Here is a 16,917-nt window from a genome sequence, read left to right as displayed (position 1 = left end):
TCTCTGCTATGTGGGATACTACAGTACTGATGAGGATTGGACAATACAGAACACACAGTATCACAGTGTACAGCTGCCATTTCATTATACATATGTCTGAGCTCCCTACACCAAAGCTTACTATAAAAGATGCTTAGAACAACATTGCATCTGACAGAGTGCATTTTGTTAGCTCTTTAGTAACAGTTAGTAACAACTCTTTAACCTCTGAGGACAGGACAAGAAGCAATGGGCTTAAACTGCAGCAGGGGAGGTTTAGGTTGGACATTAGGAAAAACTTCCGAACCGTCAGGGTAGTTAAACACTGAAATAAATTGCCTAGGGAGGTTGTGGAATCTCCATCATTGGAGATTTTTAAGAGCAGGTTAGACAAACACCTGTCAGGGATGGTCTGGATAATACCTAATTCTGCCTTGAGTGCAGGGGACTGGATTAGAAGACCTCTTCAGGTCCCTTCCAGTCCTACACTTCTATCATTCTGTGTAATGATCTCCAGATGTCACAACAGAAAGCACGTGCTGCACATCTGGGAAGTTCCATTTCTCAAAAAAAAAAATATATATATATATATTCTATTGGGGTTGAGAAAATCTTGTACAACATCATTCATAACTCATAGTTCCCAGCCTGCAGCTCAACACTTCAGGGGTCTGATCTTCTCTATCCATGTAAAATAAGTCAAGCTGGGCCTGGGATTGACTTGGATGGGTGGTTTCCAGAGGAACGCTGCAGGAAATGATGTTGGCGATTCAGAAGGTTCATTTATTATTATATATAATTTGTATTGCCATAACACCAAAGAGTCCCAGGCATGGACCAGGACCTCATTGTGCTAGGCACTGCACAAACACAACAAAAAGACAGATTGTGAGCTCTTTGGGGTATGAACTAAGTGTAAGAAAACAGGTGGACACAGACAGATGGGGAAATACAAGGAAACAATGAAGCAATGTTGGCCAGCCTGATAGGCAGTGGTCTCAGCACACCAACAGCCGAATTGTGGTAAAATGTATTGTAGGCATCCCAGCAAGGGAGAGTTTTAAGGAGGGATTTGAAGGAAAATAATGAGGTAGCTCTGTGACTGTTTACGGTGAGTTTGTCCTAAGCATGAGGGGCAGTATGGGAGTAAGCACAAAGGTGCTTGCTTGAAAATGTAGTAAGTGGACAACGAGGGTGGGTGGCATCATTGGCTGATTGACAGCGGGAGTCAACATTTCAATAGTGAATGAGAGACTATAGGTAGGTCCCAATTCAGCGAAGGACTTACCCATGTGCTTGAGTCTCACTAAAGCCAATGAGGGCTTAAGCACGTATTTAGATTCCTTGCTGAATCTGGGCCTATCTTAGGGTCTTATACCACTAGCCATCACCATCGTTTCTGAGCACCTTCCATGTAAAATGTACAGTACTAGTGAAGTCCTTAATGGACTTCCTGGAGTCTCTAGCACTTTTTTCCTTTTTGGGGTAAAATCTCTCTTTGAGTATGTCTTTAATTATTTAGATGTTATTAATTTCCCTTTCTCCCCACCCCCAGGCTGATTTGTGGATTTGTTTCTGGTGAGATTTCTAGATCCTGTACCGCTGGACTTTTTTTTTTTTTTTTTTAAAGTTTCATTCACAAATTTTAGATAACTGTAGAGTACATTACCCGCATCAGTGCACTTTCAAATGTAACATTACAGCTCAAAGGTACAGGACAATGGAAGACATTCTGCATCTCAATGATCATTAGTGTGGAGGAAGGTTTTGAACTAACTGCATGTTATTAATACATGTGAAGACTTCATTACTTCACAAGTCTGGAACACTTTAAGTAAGCCAGACTTGAGCCTGGAATAAACATCTCAAACTCTTTCAAGTGAGGTTTCAGCATAGGCGAGAATAAACCAAACCAGGAGCCAACTTCTAGGGATGCTTTAGAGCCAAGATTGTAAAGAGCACCTAGTGATTATGAAGGCTTCCATTGCTGGGTGTCCAACCTGAGGGAACTTAAAGAGGCCTGATTTTTCAGAACATGATATCCCCTCTGAAAACTCATGTTTCTTTAAAGTGTCTCAAATTGGGCAAAAAATTAGTAGCACTCAAAATTGCTAAGCATTTTGGAATGTCTTGGCCAAATGTCTGAGGTTTTACTTAATAGTCTTTTATCTGGAGTAACTAAACTGACCCAGCTCTCCATACTACCAGAAAGAGGAAAAGCAGAAGGGAGTGGGATCTGATGTTCGTGATGACCTCTGGTTCTATGATTCTATGAGTAAATTGAGTTAGAAGTTATTGGGGGAAAGTTTATCATCAGAATGCAGATTAATTACTAAACACAAGGCCACCAAATGGATCATTCATTTGTCTGCATGGAATCTCAGGTTTGAGAGTTATCTCCCTGGCCCTTCTAATATGTTATAGTGTTTCATGACATCTTTCCTCCCTATATGGGGGCAGATCCTCAGCTAGAGTAAATTGTCATTGCTAGAATGATTTGTTTCTTAGCTTATTAACTAGCTCTCACATCATGGGGGTGGGGGAGGCAATGGTAAAATCAAGTTTATTCTAGCAAGTAAATAATAAAATCTACACCTGAGTAGGGTAACACAGAAAGATCAACCATCAGGAATTTAAATTATATATGCAACAATTATAAATATAAGGAAAATAATATCCAAACATATTCACCAGAAAAACACTTAAACTCCTTCCCTATTTTAAGACTAAAAAGATGTCTTTTCAACAGCTTCTTAAAAAAAAAGAGACTCATTTATTGCTACATGCCTCCCATATTCTCAGCAAGTGGAAATTAAGCTATTGACTGTTACATTTGACGTTTGTGGGGTCTCAGCTCTTTCCACCTCACTTGTGAAGGAGAAAAAGAACAGCTGTCAGTGCAGACTCCCACTCCGGACTCTTGACGCTAAGCAACCCCATTGTGCCTCTGGCACCAGACTTGAACCTGAACATCCACCCATGGCGGGCCCAGCCTCCAGCTCACGAATCAAGGTAAACATACAACCTTCCAAAGTGCCTTCCTACCCTGACAGGCCCGGGAATAGCTGGACCCCAAGCAACGGAGGCTTAAGATATGCGCACCCCTACCTGTATTAGAGCTGCTATGCTAACACTTCTCTCAGTTCTATTGGACCCAGCCCAATGCTGTAACCAAAAATTTCAGAACCTTACCAAGAGCTCGGTGTACGGCTTAGAAACAGGGGAAGCTTTGGGGAGAGGGGTTCTCCCAACTCATCTCAATTGTAGCCTGGTACTAGCCCGGCAGCTTGAGGTTTTTAGCCTTCCAAGCAGGATGCCATACAGGAGACTTCCTGTAGAGGGAGCCTCAGCTGCAGACAGGAGCCTTGACAACCAATTCAGTAGCCAAACCCTGAACACGCCACTAGCCATACGTAAATGATGCTGCTGTCTGTCAGTGGTCTGGGCTGTTCAATTACTTGAATAGGTTTTCAGGGCACAATAGGCTCCTGAGATTGATTGTTAAAAGGGATCAGTTCCCACTCCTCAGCCTTTCATACGCAAGCAGCGTGCATACCGTATTTCAAACAAGACTTTGCTCCTCTACCGCATCTTCTAACTGAGGCCCCAAAGGCACTTTACAAACACTAATAAACAGAGTGTAGCACCGGTGGGAGAAGTAGGTACCTACCTGAGCTGTGTCTGCACGAGAGAGCTGAACCAGTTTAACTTCAATCTGTGTTGAAACCAATATAGTTAAATCGGTGCAAACTCCTGTATGGATGCTCTTATTTCCGTTTATCTTGAACCTATTCCTGAAGACTTTAATTAAACAAACAAACAAAAAAAGCCCCTCTTATATTGGAATAAGGGCATCCATACAAGAGTTTGCGCTGGTTCAGGTTTAAACTCTCACCTTACGTTATACCAGGGCAACTTGCCCATGTAGACGAGGCCTGAGGTATTTATGCCACGCTCATCTCCTGATTACAGCACCTGAATGCTTCTGTTATTTGTATTACATTAGCATCTAGAGACATCAGCCTAGATCAGGACCCCATTGTGCTAGGTGCTGTACATAAACACAGTAAGAGACAGTCCCTGCTCCAAAGAGTTTAGCATCTAAACAGATAAGACAGACAAAGGCTGGGAGGAGAAACTAAGCTACAGAGAGGTGAAGTGACTCATTTTTTCAGATGGAGAAACTGAGACCCAGACAGATAATGTGATTTCAATGAGGTCACACAGGAAGCCAGAAACAGAAGCCCGATCTTCTAAGTCCCATCCCTGCACTTTGGCCAGAAGGCCACTTTTTCCCCTTTTAAAGCTAAACCATATCACCTCTAGCTTTAATACATTTTCCATTTAAAATGTAATACTAGCGTTTAACATGTAGTGCATTTGAGATGGCAACACTTTGTTTCAGTGAAAACTCTGGGGGAATCCGTGGGGCTCTTTTCATAACTATTTAACTGGTTGAATAAACGTTTAGATGGACATCTGATTACTCCACGTTATGGACCACCCAAGCTCATGAGAGAAGCGTTCTGGCATTAGAACTGTTTGGAGAGCAATCCCAGAGTGCTCTCAGTTAATTCACCTCCCACCCATTGCATGTTGATGGACGATTGGGCTCCTACATTGTATCAGTGAAGCCTCCCCCTAGAGCTGGGCTACATTCAGTTCTGATGGGACATCAGTAACATCAGTCGTTACACGGGGGATGAATTAGGCCCAGTGACAGTAGAGGTAAAGGTTCCAAATCCTGTCATTCCTTTATAGTTGACACAAAAACATCAGCTTAGCATATGTGCTATATCAGAGGTCTGATTCTCCTCTCGCTAATCTGAAGAAGAGCTCTGTGTAAGCTCAAAAGCTTGTCTATCTCACCAACAGAAGTTGGTCCAATAAAATATATGACCTCACCCACCTTGTCTCACCAGGGTAAAGTAGGAATAATTCCAGTGTGAGAGGAGAATCAGACCACAAGGTCCTTTTAAAAAGAACAGACAAAGCCACACAAACCACTTCTTCTATGAAGCTGTTCAGCAGGGAGTTTGCCATTTTAAAAGAAAAAACTAGCCATATAATAAATAATAATAATAAAACACAAACTCCTTTCCTTGTCTGGGTTTCCCCGTATGCTCCAGCTTGTCTGTATCTGTCTTTCAGCTTTTCAGGGCAGGGGATGTTTCTGTTTTGTGTGCTATACAGGGCCACGTAGATTATCAGCACTAAACCAATCATGAATAGTCATGATAACAATTACATCTTTTACAAGCAGGAGTCGTTGGAGTAAAATTGTTGCCAGGGAGTTGGTTGATGGTCACATGAATGACACCTTGCCAGGTTGCACAGATATCTCGTGATCAGGTGCATCTACTCCATTGTATGGGACTTGGATACCTTGTCATAGAATTCACAAGCAGAGGAAGGCAACAGCGGGAACTTTTGGGGAGTGTCCCTGCGGGGGCAGCTGACTGAGCTTCAGAAACACACTGCACCATTTACTGTGATTGAGTCTCCTGCTATGCTGAGCAATGAACTGCAAGGAGCTAGGATGGAGAAGCCAATTGATTCAGACCACTAGGCTAAAGAAACACAGCTCTGCAAATAAATCACCAAAGCAATCACAAGGTACACAGACGTAATCAAGCACCCCTTCCTGCCAAGGGCAAGACCTGCCCATTTAAAAACGGGGAATCGGTGTTTGCTTTCATCCATCCATCTTTTGCTAGACTAGAAGAGCTAACATCATGGACGCGCACCGTTCTGCTGACTAATCTGACCTGACACGCCAACTGCGGCCTACAAGGAAGGTCAGAACTAAGCAGGAAGTCAGTTCAGATCCACTGCAGCGCAGCACAGAAGCAAAAAGGTGTTCTCAATAATTACGTCACCCTGAATCTGTTGCAGGGGAAGAGAGCTTGGTTTTGGTTACAGTTCAATCAATGAGACATTGTTTCCTACTAGCATCACGGGTCTGTTTTGTCTGAAGGGGAGTTGGGGAGTGCATTTGCCCTGCATCTTGACTGCTTGCCACTAGGAAAGCTGTTGGATTTACATGATCTGTGTGGACACATAGTGAGCAGCTGGCTAGGTGGGAAGGTGATCCTTCTCCTGCGGGAGCTGCTACTACTGTGAAACCCTGCTGTGCTATTCTGACACAATCGCTGCTTAATTTCATGCAGTGTCAAAGGATGAAGGCAGCTTGACAACCAAAGGAAAGTAAATTTATAAACATGACAGCTGATGGCTTGAATTTGGTGACCAGTTCAGGGCTGGCTTTATGATCCAGTGGGATCCAAGTAGCTGGGGGAAGGAAATAAGGTTGTGAGATGGCTCCTGTCACTCCAGTCCCACTCTCTGAACAGAACCAGTTTATTGTGATGGGAGCCAACGACTGGATCCTATGTGCTGCTAAGCTCCCTAGGTCTGGGTACTGACTGATCACTGCTTCTGGGTCTCTCAGGAGCACTCTAAGGTGTAGCCCCTGAGTGTGACACCCTTCTTGGGCAGTGGTATCCTGCAGTCAGCTAAACCCTAGAACCACTGTCTCAGCCCTCCCGACCCTACTTGTTTAGGGACATTCCCTGGCTATGGGAGCTCTGGTCCTAGTTATACTATTCAGGGACTACATGGAGTAAAGCAAGGCACACAGGCTTAGGAAAGGGATTTCTTACACACACACACTTTACTCTTAAGAAGGACAAGAGAGTTACAGATCTATGGAAAACCACAAACTACTGAACACCACCTCTCTCAGGCTGATCTCATCCCCTTTTGTGAGCCCCCGGTTTAGGTCCTTAGGGAAGACAAGGTACCTTCAGCCTCTACTCCTCCTGCTGGGTCTTCTCTTCCTGGAGACTGTTTGGAGGAGCACATCTTTGGAAACAATCTCTGTCCCTCTGGGTCAGGTGGTCAAGCAGAGAAACAACAATTCTCTCAGCCACATGTATAGTCTGGAGGGCGGTGGGGATTCCAGGACTGCTTGCCCCACACTGGTTTCTGCATAGAGTGTCTACTCAAAGTCATTGGCCTTACCGGTAGCAACCCCATTTTTTCACTGGGGGAGAGCCATTCAGTACTGACGGCCCTTGATGACAGCCTGTGCCACCTTTCCGGACATAGCTGCCCCACTACGTGTCAAGTTCCTGCTACAGTGATGGTTACAATTCCAAAGAGTATTTATAAAACCAGACTGAATTCATAACTGGATACAGACATATCCCCAAACTGTCGCAACTGCCTGTCCAATCCAGCTGCCACACAGCTGAGGGGGAAGTGGGTCAGGACTGCATTTTGGGGTGCCCATGGCCCGCACTGATCTTATGTATATTTAGAGAGACAAGGTGGGTGAGGTAATATCTTTTATTGGACCAACTTCTGTTGGTAAGACAAGATTTTGAGCTTACACAGAACATTTGTTTATTTACAGGCATTCAGGGATCACTTGGGTTTCTTCCATCCATCCCTCTCCACTATTCACCCCGTCCCCAGGAGGCTCTGCTACTTCTGCCCCTTCCATTGCTTCCTATTAAATAAAAGAGAATTTTTATTGCCACCGACCCTGTGGTTCCATTGCTTGGAAGCCGCTGGGCAAGAGGGCACCACATATGGCTGCACTAGTGCACCCCTTAAAGCAGTCCTGCCCACCCACCAGCTCCTGGCCTCGCTCGTTTGGGGGGGTGCCAAGTGGTTACAAGGCCTGATCACAGTGATAGGTGGCTCTGCGGAGCGCTCATGTCACCTGGAACCTAAACCAGCCTATTCCGTTACGTCTGAGCTCTCACCTTGCCATCTTCGTGATGGACAAAGATATTCCTTGTGCTGTTGTCCTTCAAGTAAGTGATTTGTAGTCCGTTTGGGTTCCCTATTTTTGAAGGCCGGAAAGTCGCATTTAAATGCTCAATCTTCATAATTGCTTTGGGTTCTTTAGCCTGGAAAACACAGTTGAATGAATAAACAGCTGAAAAGCAAAACAGGCTGTCAAACCAGCGTGCTGTTCACGTAAGCAGAAACACTCCGTACTGAAGCTGCTAGCCAACATGACTCCCACTCCCAAAACTGCCTGGTGATTACGCAGCAAACTTACCTAGCCCACAATGCATGGCTGCGGTCAGCTTGGGAATGCGCTTTGCAATTCTGGGAAATACCGCAGAGTTGGGGTAATATTATAGCACAAGGGGAAAGGTTTCAGCCCAGAAGAGGGATGAACCAGCTAGGTCCCAAGACAGGATGCTGTGGTACAAAGGCTGGTGACTTAAGACATACCTCCTCCCTAGCACAAGAACCCCCTCTCCCAGGGCCTTCTCAATCCCCCTCCTCCTGACTCCAGATTCCCACTGGCCTTTTCACACGACTAGTAAATGGCCTGTATTTTTGCCTGGCTGAGCACCATTAAATATATGCTCAACCGGGCAAGAAATACAGATCACTTACCAAATAGGCCAGGATGCTTTCAGCATCCCAAGCATCTTGGGCCAATCCACTGCTGGCCTGGAAGAACTGAATATTATTCCCTTGCCAATCACAGTGAATCTCTTCTTGCCACGCTATTTGTCTGAATGCAAAATGCCAGTTTCCACCCGGGTCACACACTCTCTCATGCACAAACACATTTCTTCGCTTTTAACTGAGCTCCTCATATTGCTGCTGTCTGTCCCCACACTGGGAGGTCCTTGGGTGGTGCAAGAGGGAGAAGAACACGTTCCAACCCTCGCAAAGGAGGAAAATCATTTATTTCTCGTTATATCTGTTCTAACGGATAGATCCATGGGTCTGGGAGCTGGGACCTGCTGAGCATTAATCCCACTCTAACATAGACTCCCTCCAAGGTGGCTGACTGAACCTATGAAGCCCAGCTCCACACATATAAAGCAGGTCTAACAATTAACCTGTCTCACAGGGGCACGCTGTGGATTTAGCTACTGAATGGGAATAAAGCACCTTGAAGACTAAGGACCCCACGCTCCACTTGGTCCCACCGGTTTTATGCCACTGTCGCTCTCTTGATTTACAACTGGTGTAAAACAGTGGACAACAATGCCCTAAAAGTCCTATGCCCTGCGTGTCAGAACCTCAGCTGGTGCGAGAGTAGCCCCACTGAAGTCAGTCGAGGCTCTTGCACTGTAAGTGGTTTAAACTCTATGATTAGCTGCATATGAATGGAACAGCCACTAAACTTGCAGGAAGCCATGTATCTCCAGAGGCGGAATTTGGCCAGCAGTTTGTATCTATTTTGTTCTAATAGAAACAATGACCACGAGGCTGGTTCTCACTCTTTGTAATCTCTTCTCCCAACCATTTCAACAGTGAATTTATAATAGTCCTACTCCCTTTTCCAATGCCTCTTCTATGTGAAGATCTCAAAGTGTTCATGGAAATAAGCCTCCCAGGACCATCGTGAAGTAGGAAAGCTTCATGATATCCATTTTTCAGAGGGGACTCAAATATAGTGGGGCATGGACCACTTGGGACAGATCAAAGTTATCCCAAAACAGTCAAGTGCCACCTTCAGAGGAGAGGGGGCTGATGATCTTGGATCTCTTGGCTTTAGAGCCAGAAGAAACCGACATGGACTTAATGAGAGGGAAGTGATAAAATAACAGGAGGCAAAATCTAAAAGTTTTGCTCCCAGTCCATTCCATCTAAAGTCAAAAAGAAAAATAAACCAGCTCCCACCTCCTGTAAGTGGCCTAATATACTTGCACTGAATTCAACTAGCAGGCAATACTTCAAATATATCGAACATGCCCCGGAGATGGCATCCAGGCCATGACACAATACACAAGCAGGCCTAATAGACATGGACCCTGGAAGAATAGGCCTAAACCAAAATCCTGGATTTATGAACATCACTATGTCTGTGGACGGGTATTGTGCGAGGTTTCCCTTTTCCCCAGGACTGGGCTTACAGTTACTGGCATGAGTGAGAAGCAACAGCTGCAGGGAGCTGAGTACATCTAGGATCACAGTCACTGATTTTTACAGTGTGACCAGGGTCCCACTAATTGAGCTCCAGTATCCCAGTGACCAGATGGTAAGTCCTCACCTCACTACAGATACAAGTGCAGCGCCGGGCTCACGAAGCCTTACTGTAGTTTCAAAGTGGATGTGGGTGTGTTAGGTGGGGGTGGACAACATGGTTCTGGTTACATCCAGGTTCAGTGCTGGCATCACATTAAGTGCTGTGAAAGAAATTTTTCAACCACTGGAGTGGACAACAGCAACTTTATCTGAGTTACCGGAGACTTTCACTTCCTATGAGGCCATGATTGCACTTCTCCACCCACAAACCATGACTGCCTCATGGAGCACATGGCTGAGCTCATGACAACAGCTATACCCCTTTTAATGAATGGAAGGGAGGAGAAAGGCCTGTGAGAGATGTCCCATACTCCACTATCATCCCCCCGCCCCTCTCCATGACACTATCACTCACCAATCATCCAAGAAAGTCTGCTGCTGATTCAATCCAGGCCACTACTATTATTTTAATGGAATTTTTGCCTGTGGTTTGTTAAGTAAAGGTCTTACAACCATTAAACCCTTACACAAAATGGCTGGCAAATCCTGGGATGAGGAAATAAGCATGAAAAGACTGACACTGAAAAAGGGGAGTAAGGGTTCAGAGGAATAATGCTTGAAGGGTGTAGGGGAAGGATCAGCATTAAAAGTGACACTGTTTTAATGCATCTACTGGTTAATATTAATTCTGAATGTCACTCCTGACATCACTAAATGAAATAGCCCAATGGTACTTACAGAGAAGCACCAGGATTTGGGCTGGGGAGTTGTGCATGTGTGGGGGGAGGGAAGGCAGGGGGGCACGGGAGACAACGCTTCTTGGGTTTGACCTTAACAAGAGTTCTATTTAGGTGGGAAGGAGAATTGTAGTGTGGGAAACTAACGAGAGGATGTGGGGGTAAAACAAAGAAAATACCGTCCACTGTCCACAGCTCACCACATCCTTTCATCCAGCATTCATGCAGACTAGCTGCACCATAGTGCATTGAATAGCAGCACTGCTCCGGAACATAATACTGCTCAGACACACAGCACGTGTGTCAGACACAGCTATGTGTCAAGGGCAGGCAGTGGGCCAGGTGGCAACTCAACTTCTTGTCCCCACTGACTGGGGCCCACATGTGTAATCAGAGGTGCCAGGCTTTTCCTAGGCCAGCATGGCACTTTTGGGTCTGACGGTATACAAAAAGGCCCTGGCTTTCTCTGTTATGTGAGTGCATGAGAGTAAAGTTCCTGTCCATTCATCACAGATGTAATTTTCTTTTTAATGGCTCCATGTTTCATTTACAATAGATGAGATCCACTCCTGAAAAGAAGACAAATACTTCCTAGCTTGACACTGAAATATAAAAAACCAGCTGCATTTTCCTTTATGACTGTTTGTCACGTTCTTTAAGGGAGCATTCAGAATCCAGAGGGGAACTCTCCACTGCCTACCCCTCTGTGCCCTTGGAGTTTACAGACCAGGGACTGCAGCTGCCGTAGGCCTTCAATTCCTTCTGCTACCCAAACACCACAGAAGGCAGGCAGCCTTTGATCCGTGGTGTGGTATTGCTTCCACCACAGTGTGGCCGCAAACACAGAACTGATGTTGAGAGGATTGGGGGAGCCTTATGATCTGGCACTGCAGAGCTAGAGCCGAGAGAAACTTCTTGCTCTCCGAAGACAAAGATGATGGGATTAGGTACCTGCACTACTCCACACACGTGGGCCCAGGTTTGTGAAGAGATTTAGTTGTTGCTATGCTCAGTGTTGCAATGGACTAACCAAATGAAGAGCCTAAATATTATTCTAAAAGGGCATTTAGGAATTTAGGAGCCAAACTCCCATTGAGAGTTGATGGGATTTAGGCTCCTAAATCTCCTTCTAAATCAGTTAGGCACCACAATGCTGAGCCCAGCAATGCCTTATAAATCTGGGCCTTGGGCTTTTTGTTCCTAGAGCAGTGGAGGAAGAAACAACTTGATGTCTTTGAAGAGTTAGTGACTCCTTATGACAAAATGGCACCATGGGGATTGTTTGATCCAAGAGAAACCCAAGTGAACAAAACCTCTGGTGCCTGTGCCCAGATACTTGCATCATTTTTGTTGAAATACTTCAGTGCGCCTTCCCGTTCCGATAACACAAATTTTCTGCTTAAGAACTGCCCATTGTCCCGTCCTCTCTTCCAAAGAAGGCCTTCTCTGTACCCTGCGAAAGAAAGAAATAAGAGACGATCATGGGTGAAAAGTTTGGGTTGGTTTTTTTTTTAAAGTGAAAAGCTGAAAAAACGAACATTTTACAAGACACGAAGTAGACAGGCCATGGAACCACCATTCCCCTCAGACTTGCCTTCCTCGCTGTGCTTTCTTGCTCTTTCTTTTGTAGCTTGTGCTTCAACGGTCACCATTCCTTGATACCATGATTTGACAGGCAGGGTGGGATTTGCACCATACATGGCAATGAGAGACACTGGGGAAGCTTTAAGAGCTCTGCAGTGTCCTTTCATTGGTTCCCAATGCACAAACCTCACCAGAATGTCTCCCCCCATGAATGCTGCTCATTTTGCTTGCGCAAGTAGCACCTTTGGAGCATAACTGAGGTAAGCAGGAGCTGGTCCCAAGGGTTGATGTTACTGAGGAATCACAGGGAAAAAATAAAACCCAGTTCCCAGTGGATAGTTGCTGATAACACAGAAAACCACAAGAACATAGCTGACTGCTTTTGTTGTCTGTCTCCTCAGACAGGACATATCCAAAGCCCGTCAGAGTATTTCCAAATATCTTTTTAAAAGGGGTGGGGGGGAATCACTTATAAGCCTTTCCACAGACTTTGGTGGACTTTGGATCAGCACCTGACTGAGCCATGGGACACTCAGCTACCTTCTCCCGATTTGGCCTGTTCCATCCAGCTCTGAGATCCACAGGGAAGCATGCACATAACCCTCAGTGGAATACAGCAGGGACCAGCATGAAAAAGCAACAGCTTTCACTGCTACTAACCATATTGCATCTGTTCGGTTTCCCCACACTGCTTTCACCAGCACTTAATTAGCCCAAAGCTTTTGTTTTCTAAGATTATTTTTAAAACAAATCAAAAAAAGGCTGATTTTTATCCCGCCTCAAAATTTCCAGATAGCAAACACAATAGCAACTAAACACTGCATGTTCTTCTCCAGTAGCACAACAGCCAGAATGTGCAGCTTATCCAGCCAAGTGATATTTTTAAGCATTGTCCTTACTTTGCAACTTTTTTTTTGGTTTTCTTTATTACAAGCAGTCTCTTACACAATCACTGTACATATTGACTGAGTTGTTTGATGCTCTCCTTCAGTTTATTTGAGATCTTAATTATAAAGATATTCCCATTGAGAATCCCCTCTCTCTTGGATTTCTCTTCTTTGTTCCATTTAGTTTCTATTCTTGAATCTCAGTAGCTAAGATTGCAAAGCAAAAAAAAAATTAAATGCTTTTTAACTTGTAACTAAGTAACTAAGCCCTTTCTTTATATGCAAAGTAGCTATGCTATCCGCAGGCAGTCTATCATTTGTATGCACATTATGAAACAGCAATTTACAGAAACTCCACCCTCGATGTGCATTTCCGAAATTTTGACCAGTGACTGTTATTGTAAATGTCTGCCCGCAGGTCAAATGTATAAAAACCACAGACCAAATAAATAAATAGAGCGGGGGAGGGGAAGTGCTATTAGCTTTCTAGGGATGAGCTGCATAACAAGGTTCTGTATGGATGTGAGGTTGCAGCAAGATAATTGAATTGTATATGCTACTGCTAAAGATACAAACAACCCCACTAAATGTGCCTATATTCATAGTCTGTACACCAGTGTCACACAAGTTTCTTTTTCAAACTGCATTTATCCCGTCTGGATTTATGAAAGCAAAAGCCAAATGGTCTCCCCAGTGCTGAAATGCACCTTCCCTGAAGTGTTAATCAAAGCCATCAATGTCAGGCATAAATAAACGCAATGGTGAAAACTCTGCTGGTGCTAATTCTGACTGTTAACTCTGCAGCACATCATAAATCCAAAATACACATCAGACTGCTGGAATGCAAGCTTGTAAATGGGCCAATAATGCGACGTAAGTGATGGAACTATTTACAGCCTGTCGGCAGTGCTTTCTTTTCCTTGTCCCCCGGCAGGGGTCAGATACTGCAGCGAGTTTCATTTTAAAATGCTGGGCCCCATCGTATCCTTCCTGATAATCCCTTTGGCTGCCAGTAGGTACAGATGTGCGCTACCACGCAGGGAAAAGCATTTTCGCCAGCCTCTAGAGATATCCCATAATACATTATTTACAGTCCTAGCATTTCAAATAAGTACAAATTGTGCACAACCACACACACAGAACTATGAGGCATGTATGTAAGGGATCCCTGGAGCCAGTACCTACGCATACACAGCATCGTACAATCCCCATTACCTGAGGTTAGTTAAACCTAAATACTTTCAAGTGCCACAAGTCCCCAGGCATCTGCTCCAAGGCTTCGCTATCCCGGTGCCAGCCAATCTGTAGGTCTCAGCTACTCCCTCAGACCAAGTCTCTGAGGGGCTGCTCTCCACCTCTCAATGTGCCACTCCTCGCTGACATTTTACAGTCAAAATCCAATTTCCTCAGACTCTGTGCAGCCCACCAGCCACCACTTGGGGCCTTGTTCACATACACTAAATCCAGGATAAATTAGTTTCTCTTTGTTTCCTCAGGGCTGATCTCAGTTACACTGATGTAAATGGTCAATGGAGTTATCCCAGAGTTACGATAATGTAAATCAGAGCAAAATTTGTCTCCGTTACTCCACACCTCCAGCCAGCCTGCTCCCATGAGATCACCAGGACTAGTTAACGCAACTTCCTTTACAGTTACCAGACCAGACCCCCCCCCCCCCCCACTGGGGCTATTGTCTTTTCATTCTGGGATCAGTGAAATTCTTCTACCTGCCAACTCTCTTCTCTCCTATGCTGGCAAAACCCCTGACTACCCACTGCACCAGTACGAGTAGCTGAGACGTGTATGACTCCAAAGAATGAATATCAAAAAGCACAAACATTCTCTGCAGAACTGCAAGTTGGAACCAAAACTATTTTGCTCCATTAGTCCCTCCTTTCCAATGACCTATACAGGTCTCCTGTCCTCAGAGGATGGAGTGGCCCAGAGAATCTATCCCATCGAATCCAGTTCAAACTACAGGGGCATTTTTCTTTCTTTTTTTTTTTCCTCTTTCCTTTTTTAACAGAAAAAAAAAATAATCTGAGCCCAACAGGCACCGTGGAGCTCTGGGTGCATGTCAACAAGCAGTAGAAATGGGAGTCAGTAGCAAGATGAATAGTCAAAGAAGAGAAGAAGCAAACTGAAAAATCCCACGCCTAATTTTGGCCTACAGGTGGCTAGCTAGTACAGCAGCTGGCCAACAACTGCTACAGCTGAGAACCTCCAGTTGAGCATGAAATACACTGATTCATGCCAAAGAACTCTCATCACCACCATGGAATGAATTAATTCACTTGAGTCCATGAGGAACTGAAGCTTTGAAGACTTTCTGCTTAGACACATCTACCTGCCAAGTCTGTATCCATCAGTGAAAATGCTACATACTCGGTACGTGATGGAACTGCATGGGAATAATGTGTTCCTCCGTCGAGTGGGCTGACAGAAGACAGCCAGTTGGCAGGTGATGTCTAATTGACATGATACGAAAGTGCGATATTTGTTTAACATGAGGCAGAAACATGTACTGGTTCTGATGGTTGGTGTCTGTTGGTTGCTCTCTTGAATAACAAATGTTATACGGCTTGTTCTCAAAGATTTGCCATGTGGCTTACTAATCAAGGGCAGATATTTAGAGCGTTTAATATTGATTCCCTTAAGGAAATACAAACACTGAGCTAATGGAGGAGATTGGAGAATACATCAGAAGCAATTTCTATTTGTCCCTTTAAACTAGAGAGGCAGATCCGGAGCCTCAACACCCAGAAGTATGGGGTACCTGGGAAACAATATCACCTGGCTGGGAAGCTGCATGACGGGCTAGCCAGAGGCTGAATTTGGGTGGGAGGATATTGTCAGGAGAGAGTGAGCAAGGAGGACACATGACGACATGGCAACCAATATCAGAGCCAACGAAGCGTAGAGGGCTCACCTCCAGTTTGCTTAATTCTGCGTGACCCTATGCAGAGCTGGTCCAGAGTTGCCAGCATTGCAAGTGTTTGGTCCAGGATAAACGAGCCAGGGCACTGCCTGGGGGCCGCTGGGCTTTGAGTTGCCAGGGTTGCCTGAAAGCATTCAGGTTCAGACAAAGATCTAGAGGTCTAGATGAGGATTATCTCAACCAATGGAGGCTTCACAATCCTCCTTCCCTACAAGCCTGACCCCACACAAGCTTCCCATGCCTGTTGCTACCACCTTGGGAGGAAGTCCCACCAGGCTGCAGAGCTGTCTGGGGGAGGTTATCGCACCTCACTGGCTGAGGTAGGACTCATAGGCCCCAAAATCACCTCCCCTCCAACACAAGATGATCCTCTTCCCTGACTCTGTCCATCTCCACCATCCCGCACAGGGCCTCTGTGCCATGCAGGAGGTACGCACTTCTTGTGTGGCCCCCAATATACTGCTCACCATACTGGTAGCCAACAGGCACTAGTTCCACTGCCAGGCACCTCTCCATGACTGCAGAGGAAGGGGCAGGATCCTGTGAGGTGCAGGAGTTGCCCACAGGACCAGGTGCCCAATCCTGTGGGCAAGGAGCCCAATCCTGTGAGGGGCCCAATCCTGTGAGGTGCAGGAGTTGCCCACAGGACCAGGCACTAACCACTTGGGGACACAGTCTCAATGTGCAGGTCATTAACACGGGTAGAAGCTCGGTGGCTGTTAATAGCGGGAGTTCCTTGGGCAATACGCCCACAATGCTTGTGAGGTAATATGGCGCTGTCCCT

General features: G+C 45.3%; 1 protein-coding gene across 1 annotated transcript in view; it reads right to left on the bottom strand.

The window, feature by feature from the left end:
- ADAP1 (ArfGAP with dual PH domains 1) overlaps nt 1–16,917 on the bottom strand; it is a 117,411-nt gene that overhangs the window by 17,700 nt on the left and 82,794 nt on the right. The window contains exons 6-7 of the mRNA XM_067550897.1: nt 12,065–12,177; nt 7,752–7,898 (exon numbers count right to left, since the gene is read on the bottom strand). Coding sequence (XP_067406998.1) covers nt 7,752–7,898; nt 12,065–12,177 — 260 coding nt within the window. The remainder of the gene's footprint in view (nt 1–7,751; nt 7,899–12,064; nt 12,178–16,917) is intronic.

Source organism: Emydura macquarii, unplaced genomic scaffold (genome assembly GCF_026122565.2).
Source record: "Emydura macquarii macquarii isolate MOO-44397 ecotype Brisbane River unplaced genomic scaffold, CSIRO-AGI_Emac_v2 contig_1348, whole genome shotgun sequence".
Classification (NCBI taxonomy): domain Eukaryota; kingdom Metazoa; phylum Chordata; order Testudines; family Chelidae; genus Emydura; species Emydura macquarii.
This window is presented reverse-complemented; position numbering and strand designations above follow the sequence as displayed.